The following is a 21,950-nucleotide window of genomic DNA, read 5'->3' as shown; positions in this document are numbered from 1 at the left end:
CTTTGTTTCACCCTGATACCTAGGGCTGCACTAAGATGCCTGGCGAATCTGATGCTCCTACCTGACACTTAGGTCTCCACTGAGCGACCCTAAACAGCAAGGACCAAAGGGCAGCCTTCTGCAGGGCAATGTAGTATTTTCATCCACAGCAGCAGCCAGTCAGGGACTACTGGTGGCTGCGGGGAGTGTCCAGGACCAGAGTAAAGGTGTCCACATCATACGGTTGTGGAGCTGTGGTTGGCTGTGATCACGCCTCCTGGACACTCATTCTTACAGTGCCCTGAGCCCGAATCCTCATAATTCCATGAGCCACGCTTTGCAGATTGCATTCTCAAGGGAGCAGAAGCTGAGACAGAGTTAGCAGTGCAAGTTTCATGGCAAAGTAACATCAGTGAAAGGGAAGGAGAGGATGCAGGACTAGGTACTGCCGGGGACCAGCCCCGGCTGATCCAGGGTATTCGAAGGAGAGACGGCATAGGCGACCTATTTATTTAAATATTTATCAAAGATATAAAGAGTAATAGAATAAGGATAGCTCAGTGAGGAAATTCAGTGGAGAAAAGAGGCTGAAATAAGGATAGCTCAGTGAGGAAATTCAGTGGAGAAAAGAGGTTGAATAATTCAGCCAGAAGGTAAGAGAAAGAACGACATGGGGAGACCAAGTTTCAGTGAACAAGGCCCGCACTTTATTTTCCAAAGTAGTTTTTATACCTTAAGTTATGCATAGAGGATAATGGGGGAAGGGGTAGAGTCATGCAAGGACAGCAGTTCCTGGTTCTAATCGAAGCCAGGCTTTCAAACTTATCATATGCAAAAGTTCAGGTGAATTACATCATCTTCTGGCCAGGAGGCCTGTTAACATTTTAAGAAACTTATCTTTCTCTAAAGGTGATTATTCCAAAGTCAGGCACCAGCCTCCAAAAAAGCATTGGACAAAGCTGCATTCCTATAGTGCAAAGGTGAGGTGGGCTCAATCAAGAAAAGAATTAACTCAAGGGTCCAAGGTTACAAACACTGAGGCTACTACTTACATTTCTATACACCCATTATATCAATCAATACACTGCCAAGGACACAGTAGGTAAGGAGTATGGAGACTTAGCAGCAAACATTGGCCCAATAAGTGAAAAAACCTTTCACCCATACAATTTCTAATCAATCTTTTAACTACTCAAAGGAATCTGTGTTTAGACAGTTTAGAACATCTCCTGCCTCTCACAGTTGGGAGGCTCTGAACAATCACACGTGGCCGGAAAAACCTATTCAGGCAGGCTAGAGGATTTTCAAAGGAGTTTGTAGGTTGAAACACTGTCACACCCAGGAATTATTAACTGGAGCTATAAGCTAACTCTTTTTTCAGAGAGAGGTAGTGGGGGACAGCCCCCCGTAAAGTCAGAGGTGTAGGTGAAAGCACAAAGCAGAAAGTAGGCAGACTCTGGTTTTGGGGGTAGATGCTCGAGAATTTCCAGGGGGACTCCTGAGGCTTGATCCCACCTTTGCGTATGCCGAGCCTCCTTCCTCATGACCTTTGTCATGGGTGGAGCTCCTCATGCTGGCTCCCGGCAGTGATAGAATTCTAGTTGAGCTATTCCAGATCCTGAAAGATGATGCTGTGGAAAGTGCTGCACTCAATATGCAATATGCACTCAATATGCAATATGCCGGCTCCCGGCAAGGTACCAGGAGCATCACCTTGCTGACCTGATCGCATCCCTGCCAGCCCCCTGGGGAAGCTCTGGAGCAAGGATTTTCCATAAAAGGGGGTCCTCCATTAGGCAGAAAAGGAAAGAGCCTTGAACGACAGCCTTACTCTGTTCCTGGCCAGGGGCTTCCCCGGGTATAGTGTGATCTCAGCTCAAGTACCAGGTGTCTGAGAAGCACTTGCTGTCTGTGATCAGCTAACACACTCCTTGCAGTTGGGTGGCGAGCTGCTTCTTGAAGGAACTCTGAGCTGCACCTCCTTCTGCTCTGGGGATCTATATCTCCGTTCACACTGGGGAACAGCTCTGGTGGGCTCTCTTCCTGTAGGAAACCATAGAGGGTAGGGGTCTGTGGGGCAAACTACAGCCCCAGCCCCTGCTACAGCTGCTCACCATCATCATCACCCCTCCTCATCACCCCATTCTAGTCTCCTTGTCCTCAGCTACCATCAGAGCTACTCTCAGTGGCTTACCTGGTGGTATGACCCAAACCCTCATTCCTGAGTGTCACCAAACCCTTCTCAGGCCACGGTCATGGCCCTTGTCTATTCAAGGTTGTATAGGGAAGGCAATGCCAAGACATTATGCTTTTCCTCTGTGCATCTTTACTGCTCTCCTCCAGTTCTGCCAGGCCTGTCTTCTCTGAGATGCAAGTCAAGTTTAGGAAAAATCCTTTTTGATTGGTTTGGCAAATCAGCTACTTAAAAGCCTGTACTCTAAATCTCATGAGCTTTGTTTTCAGTCCCACTTAGTAATGCTGAAATATTATTCAGCCGGCTCATCCCTCACCCAACCTTCTCATCCTCAGGACCTTGGGGCCAGGACAGCAGCCAAAAGGGGCGAGAAAAGAAGCTGATCTGCGAAATATCTCAGGATCACTTTTTCTCATTCCATGGTGATTTCCACCAATAGGTTTTATTATATTTAGTTCTGCTTCTTTCCTTTTTTTTTTTTTTAAACCAACTAACTAAAAAGCTCGTGGTCTCACTATCTTGTAATTTTTAAATAGGACTTTTATTTATTGATTAGATCTCCTACTGTTTTCCTATTCCTGATTTTAGAAATTTTATGGTTTTATCTTTATTATTATTTTCCTTTTAGTTGTCCTTTGGTTTACTCTGTCCTTTTTTAGGTCTTTTGCTAAATTCTTGATTTTTTCCAATATTTCATTCCATTATTCATATATATAAATGTTATTCAGCCATAAAAAATTAAGAAAAGCTTGCCATTTGTGACAAGGGGATGGATCCTGAGGACACCAGGATAGGTGAAATCAGTCCTAAATAGACAAACAGTATGTGCATGGTTACATTTATTGCAGCGTTTGTCACAATAGCCAAGGTATGGCAACAACCTAAGTGCCCATAACAGATGAATGGCTAAGATGATGTGACATACGTAGACACACATGTATATAATGGAATATTATTCAGCTGTGGAAAAGGAGGAAAGCTTGCCACTTACAACAACATGGATGGACCTTGAACACATTAAGCTAAATGAGGTAAGTCAGACAAAGAGCAGTGTTGTATGATATTACTTATATGTGAAATCTGAAAAAGGCACGCTCATATAAACAGAAAAATGGTAGTTCTAGGGTATGGGGAGGTATAAGAGATAGATTATTTAAGGGTACAGATTTGTAAAGAGTAGGAAATAAGTCCTAAAGATCCAATCCACAGTAGACTGAATGTGTACAATAATATTGTATTATGATCTTTAAACTTGCTGAGACTAGAACTTATTTCATCCACTAAAAAAAAGATAATTATGTAACATAATGGAGGCACTAATATTGATACAATGGCAATCATACTTCAATATATGTGTATCAAGTTAATATGTGGCACACCTTAAATTTACAGTGTTATATGTCAACTATATTTCCATTTAAAATAAATAAAATAAATGTAAAAGGAGGAGCTGTGACAAGGCAATTAAGCTAATCAGAACAGCTCAATAGAAAAGGGAACAAGGACATGAAAAGGCAGCTCCTGGAGGGGGAGAAAGCATTACTAATACCTGAATCAATTTGAAAGATGCACCATCTCATTGATCATGAAACGCCAGTTCAAACAACATTGTTTCCATTGCATTTTACTACAATATATTTGATTCACTAACAATGCTGGGCAATTCTTTCCCTCCTCTGGATTTTAGTTCTATCAACTGTAAAAGGAGGAAGCTGGAGAGATTGTCGCCAAGGGCTCCATCAGTCCCTTAAACAGTGAAAGAGGCTGAAAGAGTCTACCAGAGCTGTTGTTCTAAATATTGTGAAAGTAGAAAAGACAAGGAGCCAAGATCATTGAAAAGGAAGAATAAGGGAGAGCCAAAGACCCCACTGAGGATAATTGCCTTAACATTGAGAATAGCTGATTCGACAGATTTGTGGAGGATCATTTCAGCCAAATTGCTTCCATCTGCACCATCTTCTCCATTTCTATACGTTTCCATCAACGTATTTCCATGTGCTGTCCCATCACTCAAGAATATTGATCTCATCTTCGGGACTAACCTGCACGAAACAAATGATGCAGTACTGACAACACAATCAGGGAGTTAGTTCTACATCTTGGTTGTGGACCCAGCTGGAGCGCACTCTGTGACTTTGGAAAGCCTTTCTTCATCCTCTCTGAGCCTCAGGTTTTTCATGTTTAAGTGAAGAAGTGGTTCACGATCATCTCAAAGTGTACTGTCTGTTCTAACTAGATGGAAGGCTGCGTGATCAGGGAAGTTGCCAAGAGCTGATAAATGCTAGGGCATGTTTTTGACGCCTCGGACTGGCACCCCGAGAAGGATGACACACACGCCCAGTGGGAAGAGAGCGTCCCTGTCCTGCGCTGGATAGGGCGTCAGAAGCACTTCAGAGTTTTCTGTAACCTTTGAGTGATGCTGTTGTTCTGCCTCAGGGGTGACCATGAAACCTCAGAGACGGGCAGAAGGCTCCCAGCCTCTGATGGGCACTCTAGGCTGCTGGATGCTAGATCCAGCAGGTAGAAGTAGGGAGCAAAAATGAGTCCTCCCACTGGCACTGAACATTTGATGTTTGTTCTTCTCAATCTACTATGCATAGCTCAAAGGGTTTTGTGTGTGTGTCTGTGTGACCTTAACAGTGCCTGGAAGTCATAAACCCACTTTCTGACTCTCCTCCTGACTTTCTGCCTGCAGTTATTCACATGTCAGATATGCCTGTGTAGGTTCTAGGTTATTTGGAATTTTTGTGCAAAGAGCTTGAAAACCTCCACCTACTCTCTTCTCTTTTACAGATGGTGTCAGTGAGGTTCAGAGAGTGTGTGGAACTTCTCTGAGCCTAAGTGGATTGGGCACAGTACTGCCTGCTTCTGAATCCAACAAGGACAGAGAATAGCAGGTACCTGGAAGGAATATGAGGCTGAATGTCTGACTAGGGATGAAAAGACTCTCTTCTCTGCCCAGGTACAGGCTCCCAAGTGAGCAGAACCTGGTCCAAATGGGGACATGGAACCGATGGAGACCTGGTCCAGAGTCATGTCTCCCCAAATGGGCCCCTTATTATGCTGTGAATCCCTTATTTCTTTGAGTGAATAACTCCCCCTTGACACTATAAATGATTAAAATGTTTTAATGCCTGTGGGCTCCAGGTGTCAGAAGACAAATGTTCAGGCATCAGTCAGAATCAGAGAAATTTACATTTACAAGAATTTGATCAAATCAGCAAGTTCCAAAGTTAGGTAGAATGAACATTGGTCTAGGAGACAGGGAATCAGGTCTTGGTGGCCCTGATTTGCTGAGTGAAATTGGTAAAAGCTTTTCTTCCTAAATTTCTCCCTGTACAACTGATATAAAACAAAAAGGGAAAGTACATCTACTCACAGACTTTTCTTTTTTATATAATTTTATGTATTTATTCATTTATTTTTGGCTGCAATGAGTCTTCACTGCTGTGCATAGGCTTTTCTCTAGTTGCAGTGAAAGGGGGCTACTCTCTGGTTGCGATGTGCAGGCTTCTCTTTGCGGCGGCTTCTCTTGTTGCAGAGCATGGGCTCCAGAGCACACAGGCTCAGTAGCTGCTGCTTGTGGGCCTATTTGCCCCACTGTATGTGGGTTCCTAGATCCCGGACCAGGGATCAAACCCATGTCCTTTTCATTGGCAGGTGGACCCAACTGAACCACCAGGTAAGTCCCCTCTACAGACATTTTATTGTCCCTAACCCCTTGTGTCATCATCTTTTGAGCTATTTAAAATCCTAAAAGATGATTCTCGAGAGTTACTTGGACAGCAAGGAGATCAAACCAGTCAATCCTAAAGTCAATGCTGAAGCTGAAGCTCCAATACTTTGGCCACCTGATGTGAAGAAGTGACTCACTGGAAATACCCTGATGCTGGGAAAGACTGAAGGCAGGAGGAGAAGGGGGCGACAGAGGATGAGATGGTTGGATGGCATCACTGACTCTATGGACATGAGTTTGAGCAAACTCTGGGAAATGGTTGAGGACAAGGAAGCCTGGCGTGCTGCAGTCCATGGGGTCACAAAGAGTCAGATGTGACTGAGCGACTGAACGACTGAATGACTGAATAACAATAACAACCACCGCTTCCTTGGATTGTTTTGTTAATCTGGTGCCAAAATCACGAAGGGAGGCTGTGCAGGGGCAAAACTATTGCATCCTTGAAAGTTACTATGAAAGTAGAGCTTTAATGTTCTCACCATAACAACAACAACAATAAAATAGCCATTACCTGAGAAAGATTTATGAACTATTCTTATTGTGCTAAATATTTTGCAGTATATACATATAGCAAATCACCAGGTTATACACCTTAAACTTATACAATGTTATATGTCAATTTTATCTCAATAAAACAGAGGAAAGAGATAAAATCAAAGGGGTAAATATTTCTGTCTTCACCATACAGAACCTTCACATTCTGGAGCATGTTAATTATTTATGCAAGACTTTTTTGTTTGCTATATGAAGACTTGTTTACATTTCTTTTTTAAAATTCTGCCTTCTCTCATTAAGTTTATTTGTTGAGTGGTTTAATTGTGTTGATATTAGTATTGGGAATTTTTTTTCGATCTTCTGATTATTGCTAGTTTATAATGAAAATAGGATTCATGGGGATCCAGTTAGGACTTGGTGCTTTCACTGCCATGGGCTGGGCCTGGGTTCAATCCCTGGTTGGGGAACAGAGATCCCATAAGCTGTGGATTTAGTTATGCCGCTATGTTCATATTGGGGCTTCCCTAGTGGCTTAGACGGTAAAGCGTCTGCCTGCAATGTGGGAGACCCGGGTTCGATCCCTGGGTTGAGAAGATCCCTGGAGAAGGAAATGGCAACCCACTCCAGTATCCTTGCCTGGAGAATCCCATGGACAGAGGAGCCTGGTAGGCTACAGTCCACAGGGTCACAAAGAGTCGGACACAACTGAACGACTTCACTTCACTTCACTATGTTCATACAGCCTATTCAAATAGCTAATACATGGAAACAACCTAAATGACCATCGACAGATGAACAAAAACAAAAACAAATGGATGGATAAAGAAGGTGTGATATATACACAGTGGAGTACTATTGAGCCATAAAAAAGAATGAAATAATGCCATCTGTAGCAACATGGGTGAACCTAGAGATTATCACACTCAATGAAGAGAGTCAGAAAGAGAAAGACAAATACTGTATGATATCACTTATAGGTGGAATCTAAAATGTGACAAAAATGACCTTGTCTGTGAAACAGAAACAGACTCACAGACATAGAGAACAGACTTAGGCTTACAAGGGGGTGGCGGCAGGGAGGGAAGGATTGGGGGTTTGGGATTAGTAGGTGCAAACTATAATATATAGAATGAATAAACAACAAGGCCCTCCTGTATAGCACAGGGCACTATATGCAGTATCCTGTGGTAAATCGTAATGGAAAAGCATATGAAAAAGAGTCTGTGTGGATATGGATAACTGAATCTCTTTGCTGCACAAAAGAAATGAACACAACATTGTAAATCAGTTATACTTCAATAAAAAATTTTGAAAAACTAGGACTTATCATCATTTACTAGCTCTGTGTCTTTGGGTGATTAATGACGCTTTCATGACTTCAATCTTTTTGGTTTTTTACTGTGCCGTGTGCCTTGCAGGACCTCAGTTCCCTGATCAAGATCAAAGCCACACCCTCTGCACTGGAAGCACAGAGTCTGACCCATTGGATTGTCAGGGAAGTCCCACGGTTTCAATCTTTTAACAAAATTAAAGAGGTGTATATACCCATCTGAGGGAGTTTTAATGAGAAATAAGACAATACTTATGACATGTTTAGTGCAGGATCTGGAAGAGACAAAACACTAAGACAGAAACCATTCTTACCACCAGTGGTGTATTATATGTTTCTCAGGCCAGAAGTTTAGGCACCGCTCTTGTCTGTGCTTCAAGATGTGTGGTCCAGTCCATCCCCTGGAGAATCAGAGGGGAACCCTGGCTCCTGAGGGGGTGTCTAAGGGACACTGGGCTCTCTGTTCTGTCACCCCCAACAAAGCGTCTGCTCCCCACCTCCCCTCTAGCAGAGTCCAACACACACATACAAAGAAGAGATGTTTCAGCACCAGAATATCAGGGCTGAACTGACATTCATTACTATACTTCCAGAATAATTTCACCCAACTCCCCTCAAACTGAATAGACAAAACTGAGGCTCAGAGAGAGAAAGAGATTTATCTGCAGTCATCTAGCAAGTTGGGAGGAGCCTAGACCTAGAACTCAGATCTCCTGACTCCCAAGTGGGGTGCCCATTGCACCCCCAGGCTCCTCCCACTTCTTCCTGGAGAACTCCATTGCACAAGAGCAGTGGGGCAGCTGAGCCAACAGCAAAGCCATGAGGTCATCCAACGTTACCCAACATACACCCTCCTGCTGTCTTCACTCCTCCAGTCGGCTGCTGCTGCTGCTGCTAAGTCGCTTCAGTCATGTCCGACTCTGTGCGACACCATAGACGGCATCCCACCAGGCTTCCCCATCCCTGGGATTCTCCAGGCATGAACACTGGAGTGGGTTGCCATTTCCTTCTCCAATGCATGAAAGTAAAAAGTGAAGTCGCTCAGTCATGTCCGATTCTTAGCGACCCCATGGGCTGCAGCCTACCAGGCTCCTCCGTCCACGGATTTTCCAGGCAAGAGTATTGGAGTGGGGTACTATTGCCTTCTCCAGTCTACTCTACCCCAACTTGTATGTCCCCAGAGAACTTTATTCAGCAATGACATGGAAGGATCGATGTGTCTTGCCTTCTCATTCACATCTTGAAATAGAAAGCTGGGAGAGGATACTGCTTCGCCCAAAGGAATTATGTGTTACTGGAGGTCACCTCAGGCATGAACAGGTGAAATGCTTCATGAGCAGGGATTTCCTGGCATCTGTCTTTCTGTCCTCTTGGAGGATACAGATTCATGGGAAACATTAGAGGAAGGGAAGGAGGGAGTCAGAGGTTTAGCCAGGAGGGTTGGTTGGTCACACTGGCAGGGTTGATCATAGCCAGGTCAGAAGTGGAAGTCAGTGGGAAGGTTTGGGGGTTTATTTCCCTGGTCTGAGGCTAGAGGTCAGAGGCCAAATGTCTAGGTTTCCATTTCCTGGTGAAATGGAGGCTGCGGTTCTTGGGTTGATTTTTGGATTTCTACAGTGAACCCTAGGAATAGGCCTCTTGTTCCTGCCCCTGCTCTCCTTCACACCCCAAGAACATCTGCCATGGGTCCTGCTCCACTCTCCACTGGGGACAAGAAGTCCCAAACCCACACCCATCTCCCCAGAGCTCTCGGGGGCCCAGAGGTCACAGGAGCCGGAAACAAATGGAGTTGAAAGCAGTCTTTTATTGGAAAGTCCATGAGGGAGGCAGTCCATGCTCAAGCTTGGGCCTCCCGGATGAGAGGAAGAAGGGGCAGTGTGGGAGAGGGTCGTGCTACAGGCACTGGGGCCTGCATTGCTGGGGACTTCACAGGTGCACAAGCACAGACTCTACCTGGTAGAAGAAAAGAGAATCGGAAACGTGAGTCAGCAGATGAGAGACTCAGAGGCAGTGGGAGGCAGGACCACGTCCACATGCCATCCTTCTCAGGACCCCAGTGGTAGCCCCTGAGACCCCTCAGTCTCTCCATCACCTCCCATGTCCTCTCCCCACTAGCCTAGGATCGCCCTCCGCCAGTCAGCCTCTCTGCCCCCTCACGGGCCTCCTTTCCCTCCACCCATTTCTCACCTCACCGGGGATCCATACAGGTCTTCCCACAAGAGCCTTCACAGCACTTCTTGGCCCCTGGGCACTGAGCATCCCTCAGACATCGGTTAGGGGGGTTCATCATGGCACACCGGATCAGAACCCTGGGGCAGGACCCACGCTTAGTGAGGAGTGGACCTCCGATTCGGTCTTGCCTTTTGACTGGATCTTGACCTTTGACTGGATCTTGACCTTTGACTGGATCTTGTCCTTTGACTGGTTCTTGACCTCTGACTGGATTTTGATCTTTCACTGGATCTTGTCCTTTGACTGGATCTTGACCTTTGACTGGATCTTGTCCTTTGACTGGATCTTGACCTTTGACTGGATCTTGACCTTTCACTGGATCTTGACCTTTCACTGGATCTTGACCTTTGACTGGATCTTGTCCTTTGACTGGATCTTGACCTTTGACTGGATCTTGACCTTTGACTGGACCTTGACCTTTCACTGGACCTTGACCTTTCACTGGACCTTGACCTTTCACTGGATTTGGTCTTTTGACAGGATGTTGACCATTGATTGGGCTCTTTTCATTGACTAAAACATTTCTTTCCTTAGTGCCTTGACCTTTTGGACGACCTGTTGAAAGAAATATCCCTACTATTACTAATATTTAGACCAGCATGTCTGTTTCAACTACCTAGTCTTTCCTCCAGGTCCAGCCACTGCTCACTGTGGTGTCCCTTAAGCTGAGGGACCTAGCTCACCAGGGCTAGCTGGGGTCTGCACTCTCGGATGGCTGTTCCCTGGGCTTTGGGGAAAAGCTCCATAGGACCAGGTTTCCTTTGGGTGTCCATTTCTTCCCCTCACCCTCCATTCTGGGTCCTGGGGCCCTCATGAGGATATGCCAGGGAGGAGTGACTTTCAGGAGATGAGGACACATTGTCATCTTTGAGGAAACTTGGTGGAAGGACAAGGAGCTTTGAGACACATGCCAGGAGACCTGAGCTCCATCCTGGCTCTGGAGATTGTCCTGACAATTCCTCACCTCGCTCTAGGTCTCAGTGTCCTGCTTTGGAAAACAGAGGTCTTCAGACTCCATGATTTCTGAGGCCCTGTTAGTTCTTAACCTCCCCTTACAGGACTGATGACTCAGGTGCTTTGATGGAGCAAACAGGCAGGGAAGAGACACCACCTAGGGCCCAGATTCCTGGGGCTCCTCAACTTCATTGCATGTTCTGTCCAAGTATCAATGCTTGAGGCCAAGGTCATGTTACAACACTCCTTCCACAAACAGCCCTGATTTCTCAGTCCTGGGGCAGAACGCACATGGAGTCTAGTGGGCAACTTCCTACTTCTCTGCTGCTGCTGCTGCTGCTGCTGCTAAGTCGCTTCAGTCGTGTCTGACTCTGTGTGACCCCATAGACAGCAGCCCACCAGGCTCCCCTGTCCCTAGGATTCTCCAGGCAAGAACACTGGAGTGGGTTGCCATTTCCTTCTTCAATGCATCAAAGTGAAAAGTGAAAGGGAAGTCATTTGGTCGTGTCCGACTCTTTGAGACCCTGTGGACTGCAGCCTACCAGGCTCCTCCGTCCATGGGGTTTTCCAGGCAAGAGTACTCTGGATACACTCAAAACTTTAGCCTGCTGTCCAGGCTAAAGAGTGGGCTCCAGCTCTGCATGCTGCCTCTTGTCAAGACCCAGGCTGCCCCTAACAACCTCTCCTCAACCCAAGCCAGCTTCACCCAGGCCACTTGTCCACTCACCTCTTACGATAGCTGCCTCTGCCACCAGCGTCCCAAGGACGAGAAGCACCACCACCTGGACCAAGAAGCTTCTGGTCTTCATGTTGTCAAGAAGGTGTATGACTGAGAGCTGAAGCTAAGCCTAGTTTTATGCAGCTTCAGCTTGGCCAGGTGCCAAGGGTGGGTCTATGGTTTCACAAAGGATAAGACTTAAATTTTCTTAGTTCTAACAGGAAATATCCACCCTCATCCTGGGAGGGACCTTGGGCCCTTCCCCAGGGATTATCCACAGGGAGAAATGGTAGCTGTTACATCATTTCTAATAGCCCCAGGAGCTATCTCACATTCTCACAAAGAAGTAGGGCTGGCTGGTCTGTAGGCATCATCATGACAAAATTCTTTATACTTAAAGAGTATGAAACCCAAAGGAGAGAGAGGAATCACCCACAGTCATTCAACAAGTCAGTGGTAGGGCCGGTGTACTGTTTTCATAGCCAAGCTGTTCCCCAATTACTCCCTGGCTCCTGCAAGCCCCACCCAGACCTACCCTAACAATTTATTCTTCCCAGCATCATGCTAGGCTTTTCTTTCATTCTCCCCCTGATCCCAAGAAAAACTCTCAAAGGCAAATTTGCCCTGAACTTTTAATGACTAATCATTATACTTTTCCATTTCACAGGCAGTCTCTGAAATGCACCAAGAAAGTAATAGGAAGGTGGCATTCGACATCTGGAGTGGCGTGACGCTCTTGAAATCACAGTAAGAAGAGAGGGAACACCCATAAAGGGAAGAAAATAGAAATCATCTATAAGGTGGAATCTACAGTGCATACACCCAATGTGGCTTCTTCCTTTTTAGAACAGGCACCCTGTTTCTTCTGAAGGACTCTTGTTTCTTTGCACCATCAACTTAGGAATCTAATGGGGACTGTTGATCATGAAAGCTTGACAGCCAGTCACAGATCAGGGGTGTGTGTGTGTGTGGTCAGTTGTCATCCTTTATTTAAATGGACACTAAGGGGAAGTCCCTCCTTTTGTAAAGGTAGGAGAGATGAGCCTGGAAACTCCTGAAGCTATGGTTCCAGTTTGGGAGGAGGGCAACTGTTTGAGAAAAATAAACTTAATTCAATTAGAAAAGAAGAGAAATGATGGTAAGAGAGGCTTTGGAAGGGACTAAACTTTGGAAGCCAGCCCTTCATTCCCTTCTATCCTGAGAGCAGTTCTTCCCACACCTTTGCCGTAGTTCGGTTATGACCCAATAAACTGCCTAAGCTAGTCTGAGTTGGTATTTCGTCTCTGCTGTCATAGTTCAGAGTAATAAAAATGAATACACAGAAGTTAGGTATTGTCAGGGACAGAACCTGAAGTGTGGAAATAACAGTTGAGTTCTGGGCGAGACAGCGATGAAAGCAAGCTAAGTATTTTATTGTCAAACAGTTTAAATCTCCATCCTTTGTCTCTCTGGACTCACACCTCATCACGCCCACCAATGCTGCTGAAACATTAAGGAGCTATAATAAATGCAAGACATTGGAGTTGGCAGGCTACTTTAAAAAAAAAAAAAAAAAGCTCATCACAGAATAAATTATACAAACAAAAAAAGAGTGTAGAACTTATATTCTTTAAAGAATTAAAGCATTAAAATGGCAGCCTGCACTCACTTACTAGGTAAAAAAGGAGACTATTTCCTGTATATAGGCCCTACCAACATTTACTCCTCACCAGTTCCTTAACCACTATCTTGGATTTTCTAATCTCCTGTTAACTCAAGCATCTTGCTCATTTCTAGCTGGGTTGTCTATTCTTTTTCTCATTGTTTTGTAGAGAGAAGAAACTCTCACTCATTACTAGTGAGAGTGTATATTCATGCAACCTATTTGAAAATAAATTTGGCATCAGCTAGTAAAATTAAACATGAGCAAAATCTTTTAGATTTTTACCAATCTGATGAGTGAGAAGTGATACACTGCTGAAGTTTTTAGTTAGCATTTTCTATCAATTATTTCAAGCATTTTTCATATCTTAAAAGCCACTTATATTTCTTTATCTGAAAACTTCATTTCTTTTGCTCATTTTCCTATATAGTCATTAGCTTTTTTCTTTTCAACTTCTAACCACTCCTTACATATTATAAAGGTCTTTATCTGGTTAAAGGTTTGCAAGTAAAAATTTTAACTCATTCTTAGACCTGCTCAAAACACCTCAGGGTGGCACCCTTTTCTCCTCTTATCTAGAGATTGCCTACTATTGTTTGGCTATTTCTGCTCTAGACTTCTGCATTTCTGCTTCATGATATCCTTAGATTGGTGAAACTGGTTCATTAATCTTTTTTCAATTTGTGTGCCAAAAAAAATCTTAATGGTACAAATGAATCATAGAAAAAAATAACTTTTTAAACTGAAACTGACACAAGATAAAGTAGAAAATCTGAATAATACTGTAACCATTACAAAGATGGAAACAACAGTCAACAATATTTGACCAAATTAAAGCATCAGGATTAGACCTCTTCATAAGCATATTCTATAAGGCAATCAAGGAACAACTGATTCTAATATGACATAAATAAAAATAAGAAACAATTCCCAGTTTCTTATGTCTTATGAAGTAAACATAATCTTGATACCAGAGCTTAATAAGAACTTATGTCAATTATATGTTAATAAAGCTGTTTAAAAATAAAATTATCAACAAGGATTCTATGAAAAAGGAAGCTTTTAGCAAATCTCACTCATAGAACATAGATTCATGAACATAAAAATCAACTATGTTCATAAAATTCCAAACAAATCTACATATAATTGTTAGAATCAATGAGAGTTTATCATGACAGATACATACAAAGGAATGTACAAAAATCAATCATACTATATATATTAACAACACAAATCAGCAAATGAAATTTTAATAATTTTATAATCATATAAAATATGAAGAGCTTATAAATACATGTAATAAATTTTGTGCAGAATCACTACAGAGAAAATGATAAAACTTTAGTGAGAGATGTTTTGTAACACTCCCCAATCAGATATGTATACCACGTTCATGGATTGGAAGACTCAGTATGATAAGCATGGCAATTCTCTTCAAATTGATTTTTAGTCTCAATGCACTCAAACCCCCAGAAAAGTTTTTATAAAAGTAAACCAAGAGAGATTTGGCAACGTAATTCTGAAATGCATACAAAAACTACAAAAGGCAAGATAGCCAAAATACTCTTGAATAAGAATAATTTAATAAAACTTGATGTAGGAGATATCAAGCTTTATTTTAAAGCTGTAATAATTATGATAGTGGTATTACAACAACCATAGATAGATATGCAAATGAAACAGAATAGAGAGTTCTCAAACAGACAACTGCACATAATGAGAGTATGTTTCTAACTTGGCTATAGTAAACAAATATCGCTACAGTCATATTAGGAAGGCTGCACATCATAATATTAATATACTTTCCCTAAGTGGCTGAAGGAGGATTCAGGTTAACAAGTTAGGATAGAAGGAAGAAAAAGAAAAATAAATAAATGTCGATTTATCAAAAAACTCATCATGTCTCATGGGATCCTATTACATTAATAAATATATTGCCAAAAAATGAATATCACTAGATCTGTGTTTACTGACTTCCAGTGATGTCCATGAAATCTTACCAACAGAATAAAAAAGTTGGAGAGTAATATATGGGTTTTGATAATATTTCAGTTGAACATTCCTGTATACAAAAATACTTATGTGTGAAAAAGGAACAGGGTTTGAAGGAATATCCACTGCTGTGAATACTGGTTACATGATGATGATGGGACGGGAAAGAGGACAAGCACGAGTAGCTCTGCCTTTATCTATATCAGTTTCTAATTTTTTTCTTGTTACAGCTGTCGATGAAAGTTCAGTTAACAATTAAGAAGAAAGGGAATTTTATTTGAACCCGACTGAGGGTTATAACCCGGAAGAGAGACTCTCAGAAAGCTCTGAGAAACTGTTCCACCAGGTGCAAGTTGAAGGCACAGGCATACACATTTTTGAGACAAAGGATCACACATCAAAATGACATAGTGATATTTTATACAAAGTTTACCAAGGACGTATCGTGCCGGTAAGCAGGCATAAAGAGAGCAGGAAGTCCGTGATCCCCCACAGAGTGGGGGAAGAATGCTATCCTTTTAAGAAATTATATTGCTAATGTCAGAAGAAAGGAGGAAATGTTATCTTTAAGGTCAAGCAGACACTCCTGTCTTCGAGGAAGTTTGTTTAATATGTAATGCAAGCGCACACTACACATTAGGGAGGGAGGGAAGAGGCCCAAATGGATGCAGAGACAGAATTTTGTGTTTAATTTTTCCTATCCTGCCTGGAAATAAGAATTTTATTTCATCACAACAAAAATCACTACTCTTATGATCCAAACATATTGAATAAAGAAAATTAAAATTCATAATTTGTTGTTTAGTTGCTAAGTCGTGTCCAACTCTTTTGCAACCTCATGGACTGTAGCCCCCCAGGCTCCTCTGTCCATGGGATTTCTCAGGCAAGAATACTGGGGAGGGTTGCCATTTCCTTCTCCAGGGGATCTTCCTGACCCAGGGATCAAACTCACATCTCCTGCATTGGCAGGCAGATTCTTTACCACTGAGCCACCAAAATTCATTATAGGTTAGAATAAAGCACTCAAGTAATCACGTGAGTGGAGAAAACAGGGTAATTGAGAGTTGCATCTAAAGAAATGATTATATACACATATAATCATTATAAGTGTTACAAAGGGATGTGTAAAATATGTCATAATGTAGAAGTAAAACAGTGTGTGAATCAGAGGCAGTCAAAAGAAACATCTAGGTAGTTCAAGCAGAAAAAGAATTTCAGCTATTGTATGAGCACATCTCATTGTAAGAACCCGAATCACCCGTGAAATCCTGGATATGAAAGAGTCTGGGAAAAGATAGGCATTTGATTTATAACCACTGCAGGAAGGCAGTCTGGGAGCAGCTGAAATGCATGCAGATGGAGACACTGCACAGTACTTGCCATACCCCAACTCCCTCCCATACTTACACTTCCAACTAGAAAATATTCACCTCTCAGAAAGCAAAGTGCCCACCTTGAGTGGGAGCTGAAGTGAGTGGGTCTGAGAATAAGCAAGGCAGGACACAAGAGCTGGGAGATATGAATAAAATAAATAGAGAAGAATACAGAGTATATATGAGAGCGGTCATTACCTTGCAGTGCTGGAGTAATATCATATAGTGGCCAGGCTGATGGTGGGAGCCCTCCTCTTTAGTACCTAAGAAAGAGAAGTCCACCTGTGTATTAGGAAAACTGCAATGGAGGAGGGAGCCCTTGAGCTAAATTAAGAAACCTATTACTTCCAACCCTCCCCACTCAGATAAGATTCTCCTTTCAAAAGATAGTCCCTAACTCTGATTTTAAAATCAGAAAGAAATTTGGAAATCATATAAGCTGTATAAAGAGACTCCTTTTTAAAAAAACAGAAATGAGAAGCAAACCTTGAAAGCATTTGAAAGAGGAGTTTTAAAATCCCCAGTAAAATATCACCACAAAGCTGAGAAAAAATTATAATCTAAAATAGATTTTTAAACTAGTGAAGGCAATTACAGGTATGAGGAGAAGTGAAAGTCGCTCAGCCATGTCCGACTCCACTACCCCATGGATTTGTAACTGAACTGAGGCTTCTCTGTCCATGGAATTCTCCAGGCAAAAATACTGGAGTAGGTAGCTGTTTCCTTCTCCAGGGGATCTTCCCAACCGAGGGATTCAACCAGGTCTCCCACACTAAAGGCAGATTCTTTACTGTCTGAGCCACCAGGAAGCCCAAGAAGTATGAGGAACCATCATAAAACAGAAATATAGAAACTCAAAGAAGAGATAGCAAGGTAACAGGAAGATGTGAAATAGAATCTGATGGAGAGAAGAGAAATTGAAGAAAAGAAGAAAAATATTTCATAAATAAGGACTAAGTAAAGTAAGGAAGAAAAAGGAAACCATAAAAAAGCATATAACATAAAATAAAAATAAAGAAGTAGCTTAAAAACACAGTTTTAAATATTAAAAAGTCAATGAAGATCCACCAGACATGAAAATCAAGTCCTACCAGGAAGAAAACCAAGTCAACAAAACAGAAGAATTATTTAAAACAATAATTGAGGAAAATATTTCTGAAATAAAAGATTTGAGTCTACAATTTAAAAGTTCACATTATAGTAAACATAAGATGAATGCAAGTAAATATTGTGGTCTTTCAAGATAAAAATAAAAGCCTTCAGGAGGCCAACACTCCCCCTCCAACTAAAAAAGAAACAAAACCTTAAAAAATCAGGTTGTAAGATAGCAATACTCAGTGCCAAAAATAGTGAAGCAAAACTTAAATACTCTATGGAAGAAAATATGCACTGAGGATTTTTGTACAACTAATTTGTCCTTGACCTAAATATATTTGTAAATGTGCAAGAACTCAAGAAATATTGTTTCTGATAACTTTCCTGGGAGTTTCCAAGAGACAAGATTTATTCAATCAAAAAACATTTGCGGGAATTAGCAACATATTAACATTGAGTACTGAACATTTTCATTGTGGAATTAAGTCTGATGAAGGAGTAATAAATAGTATGTAAATGTGACCTATTGTAATAAAGTACAAATACCAAAACTTCTGTCAGATAGGAGGATGAGGGAGAGAGGTAGCTCAAAGAGTAAGTCCACTGACTGCTTTATATATAATAGCTTCAAGTCAAAGGATATTTAAAACACATAAGCTTCAACAAAATTAAAAACTTGTGCATCAAAGGATCCTAGCAGGATAGTGAGAAGATCCTGCTGAGAAGAAGAAACAAACCAGGTCTCTGATAAGGGCCTATGACCCAGACTATACAAAGATCTCTCACAACTCCACATTAAAAAGATAAACAGCCCAATTTAAAAATGGTCAAAGATCTTAGACATTTCTCTGAAGATACACAAGTGGCCAGTGAGGACCAGGAAAAGATGCTCAACATCACTAGTCATTGCTGCTGCTAAGTCACTTCATTAGTATCCGACTCTTAGCGACCCCATGGACTACAGCCTTCCAGGCTCCTCGGTCCATGGGATTTTCAGGCAAGAGTACTGGAGTGGGGTGCTATTGCCTTCTCCGTCATTAGTCATTGTGAATTGTGAAGTTGCTCAGTCGTGTCCGACTCTTTGCAACTCCAGGGACTGTAGCCTGCCAGGCTCCTCCATCCATGGGATTTTCCAGGCAAGAATACCGGAGTGGGTTGCCATTTCCTTCTTCAGTCATTAGTGATTGCTGCTAAGTCACTTCAGCTGTGTCCGACTCTGTGCGACCCCATAGACGGCAGCCCACCAGGCTCCCCCATCCCTGGGATTCTCCAGGCAAGAACACTGGAGTGGGTTGCCATTTCCTTCTCCAATGCATGAAAGTGAAAAGTGAAAGTGAAGTCACTCAGTCGTGTCCCACCCTCAGCCACCCCATGGACTGCAACCCACCAGGCTCCTCCATCCATGGGATTTTCCAGGCAAGTGGGGTGCCATTACCAATGACATTAGTCATTAGGCAGATGCAAATCAAAATCACAAGATACCACTTCATGCCCAATAGTGTGACTATAAGAAAAAAAAATTAATGGAAAATGACAAGCATCGGCCAGGAGGTGAAGAAATTGGAACCCTTGTACATTTTGCTGGGGAGAAGGTAAAATGGTGTGAACTCTGTGGAAAACAGCCTGACAGTTCCTCCGAAAGGTCAGCATAGAATTACCAGATGACTCAGCAATTCCACTCCCAGATGTATATGTAAAAGAACTGAAAACAGGAAGTTCTGGTCCATGACTGAGACACAGGAGGCTCCTCAACTCACCTCCACCCCTGGTCACACAAAGTTGACAGCTACAACACAAAGCCATTGAAGGAAATCCAGTAATGAGTTGAGCCAGTGCTACATATTGGGCAAGCAAGAAAATACTCACATTGGAGAGGGTCTTGGCACACCCTCAAGCCACGAAGAACAAAGAAGGTGGCTTGGACAATTACAAGGGTTTGAGACACAACCAAGAGCTTGGGAGGGTGGGATGACGAGGTTCCTCTCCTATATGTGGTCACGTGGTCAAAACTGGAAGACGTTGCTATTTTATCTAATGCCCAGCAGCCAGTACAGACTGTGGAGGAAAATGAAGTCTCCACACTGGGTCTTGCACATTTTCCCCACACCTGCAGGTAGCTCCCTACTGGGCACACCCACTTTCCCTGCAGGCTCCAACCCAGACCACTGACCCTCAGCTCTGCTAGCCCTGCCATCTTACCTCATTATGTCCCAGGAATATCAGAAAGTGTTCTGCAACAGTTTACTGGGAGGTCCCTGCTCTTTAAGCATCTCTCCTGTTGGAGTCTGAGATTCAGCTCCACTGGCAGGCACTCCATCTGCCTGGTTGGCATAGTAACCTCCTTCCTGTGGTCTCTTTTGAGAAATAAATGATAAGGCAAAACACCCTGAGTCTCTGATATGTTAGAATAATTTAGTGGCATGAGCAGTGTCCTCTCAGTTCAGTTCAGTTCAGTTGCTCAGTCACGTCCGACTCTTTGCGATCCCATGGACTGCAGCATGCCAGGCCTCCCTGTCTATCACCAACTCCCGGATTTTGCCCAAACTCATGTTGATTGAGTCGGTGATGCCATCCAACCATCTCATCCTCTGTCATCCCCTTCTCCTCCTGCCCTCATTCTTTCCCAGCATCAGGCTCTTTTCAAATGAGTCAGTTCTTTGCATCAGGTGGCAAAAGTATTGGAGTTTCAGCCTCAACATCAGTCCTTCCGATGAACACTCAGGACTGATTTCCTTTAGGATGGACCGGTTGGATCTCCTTGCAGTCCAAGGGACTCTCAAGAGTCTTCTCCAACATCACAGTTCAAAAGTATCAATTCTTCAGCACTCAGCTTTCTTTACGGTCCAACTCTTACATCCATGCATGACCACTGGAAAACTAGCTTTGACTAGATGGACCTTTGTTGGAAAGTAATGTCTGCTTTTTAATATGCTCTCTAGTTTGGTCATAACTTTCCTTCCAAGGAGTAAGCGTCTTTTAATGTCATGGCTGCAGTCACCACCTGCAGTGATCTTGGAGCCCAAAAAAATGAAGTCAGCCACTCTTTCCACTGTTTCCCCATCTATTTGCCATAATGGGACCGGATACCATGATCCTCTTTTTCTGAATGTTGAGCTTTCCGCCAACTTCTTCACTCTCCTCTTTCACTTTCATCAAGGGGCTCTTTAGTTCTTGTTCATTTTCTGCCATAAGGGTGGTGTCATCTGCATATCTGAGGTTATTGATATTTCTCCTGGCAATCTTGATTCCAGCTTGTGCTTCGTTCAGCCCAGCGTTTCTCATGATGGACTCTGCATAGAAGTTAAATAAGCAGGGTGATCATAGACCATATACAGCCTTGACGTACTCCTTTTCCTATTTGGAACCAGGCTGTTGTTCCATGTCCAGTTCTAACTGTTGCTTCCTGACCTGCATACAGATTTCTCAAGAGGTAGGTCAGGTGGTCTGGTATTCCCATCTCTTGAAGAATTTTCCACAGTTTATTGTGATCCACACAGTCAAAGGCTTTGGCATAGTCAATAAAGCAGAAATAGATGTTTTTCTGGAACTCTCTTGCTTTTCCCATGATCCAGTGGATGTTGGCAATTTGATCTCTGGTTCCTCTGCCTTTTCTAAAACCAGCTTGAATTCCTGGAAGTTCACCGTTCACGTATTGCTGAAGCCTGGCTTGGAGAATTTTGAGCATTACTTTACTAGCATGTGAGATGAGTGCAATTGTGCGGTAGTTTGAGCATTCTTTGGCATTGCCTTTCTTTGGGATTAGAAGGAAAACTGACCTTTTCCAGTCCTGTGGCCACTGCTGAGTTTTCCAAATTTGCTGGCATATTGAGTGCAATACTTTCACAGCATCATCTTTCAGGATTTGAAATAGCTCAACTGGAATTCCATCACCTCCACTAGCTTTGTTTGTAGTGATGCTTTCTAAGGCCCATTTGACTTCATATTCCAGGATGTCTGGCTCTAGGTCAGTGATCACACCATCGTGATTATCTGGGTCATGAAGATCTTTTTTGTACAGTTCTTCTGTGTATTCTTGCCACCTCTTCTTAATATCTTCTGCTTCTGTTAGGTCAATACCATTTCTGTCCTTTATCAAGCCCATCTTTGCATGAAATGTTCCCTTGGTATCTCTAATTTTCTTGAAGAGATCTCTAGTCTTTCCCATTATGTTGTTTTCCTCTATTTCTTTGCCTTGATCGCTGAGGAAGGC

General features: G+C 42.8%; 1 protein-coding gene across 1 annotated transcript in view; it reads right to left on the bottom strand.

The window, feature by feature from the left end:
• Positions 1–9,518: 9,518 nt before the first annotated feature.
• Positions 9,519–21,950, bottom strand: part of PI3 (peptidase inhibitor 3) — a 28,769-nt gene continuing 16,337 nt past the window's right edge. Inside the window, exons 2-4 of the mRNA XM_070382131.1 lie at positions 11,648–11,812; positions 9,922–10,521; positions 9,519–9,687 (exon numbers count right to left, since the gene is read on the bottom strand). Coding sequence (XP_070238232.1) covers positions 9,923–10,521; positions 11,648–11,729 — 681 coding nt within the window. The 5' untranslated portion in view covers positions 11,730–11,812 and the 3' untranslated portion in view covers positions 9,519–9,687; position 9,922. The remainder of the gene's footprint in view (positions 9,688–9,921; positions 10,522–11,647; positions 11,813–21,950) is intronic.

Source organism: Bos mutus, chromosome 13, assembly GCF_027580195.1.
Source record: "Bos mutus isolate GX-2022 chromosome 13, NWIPB_WYAK_1.1, whole genome shotgun sequence".
Taxonomy (NCBI): Eukaryota; Metazoa; Chordata; class Mammalia; order Artiodactyla; family Bovidae; genus Bos; species Bos mutus.
Note: the sequence above shows the minus strand (reverse complement) of the source record. Positions and strands in the feature narration are given on the sequence as shown.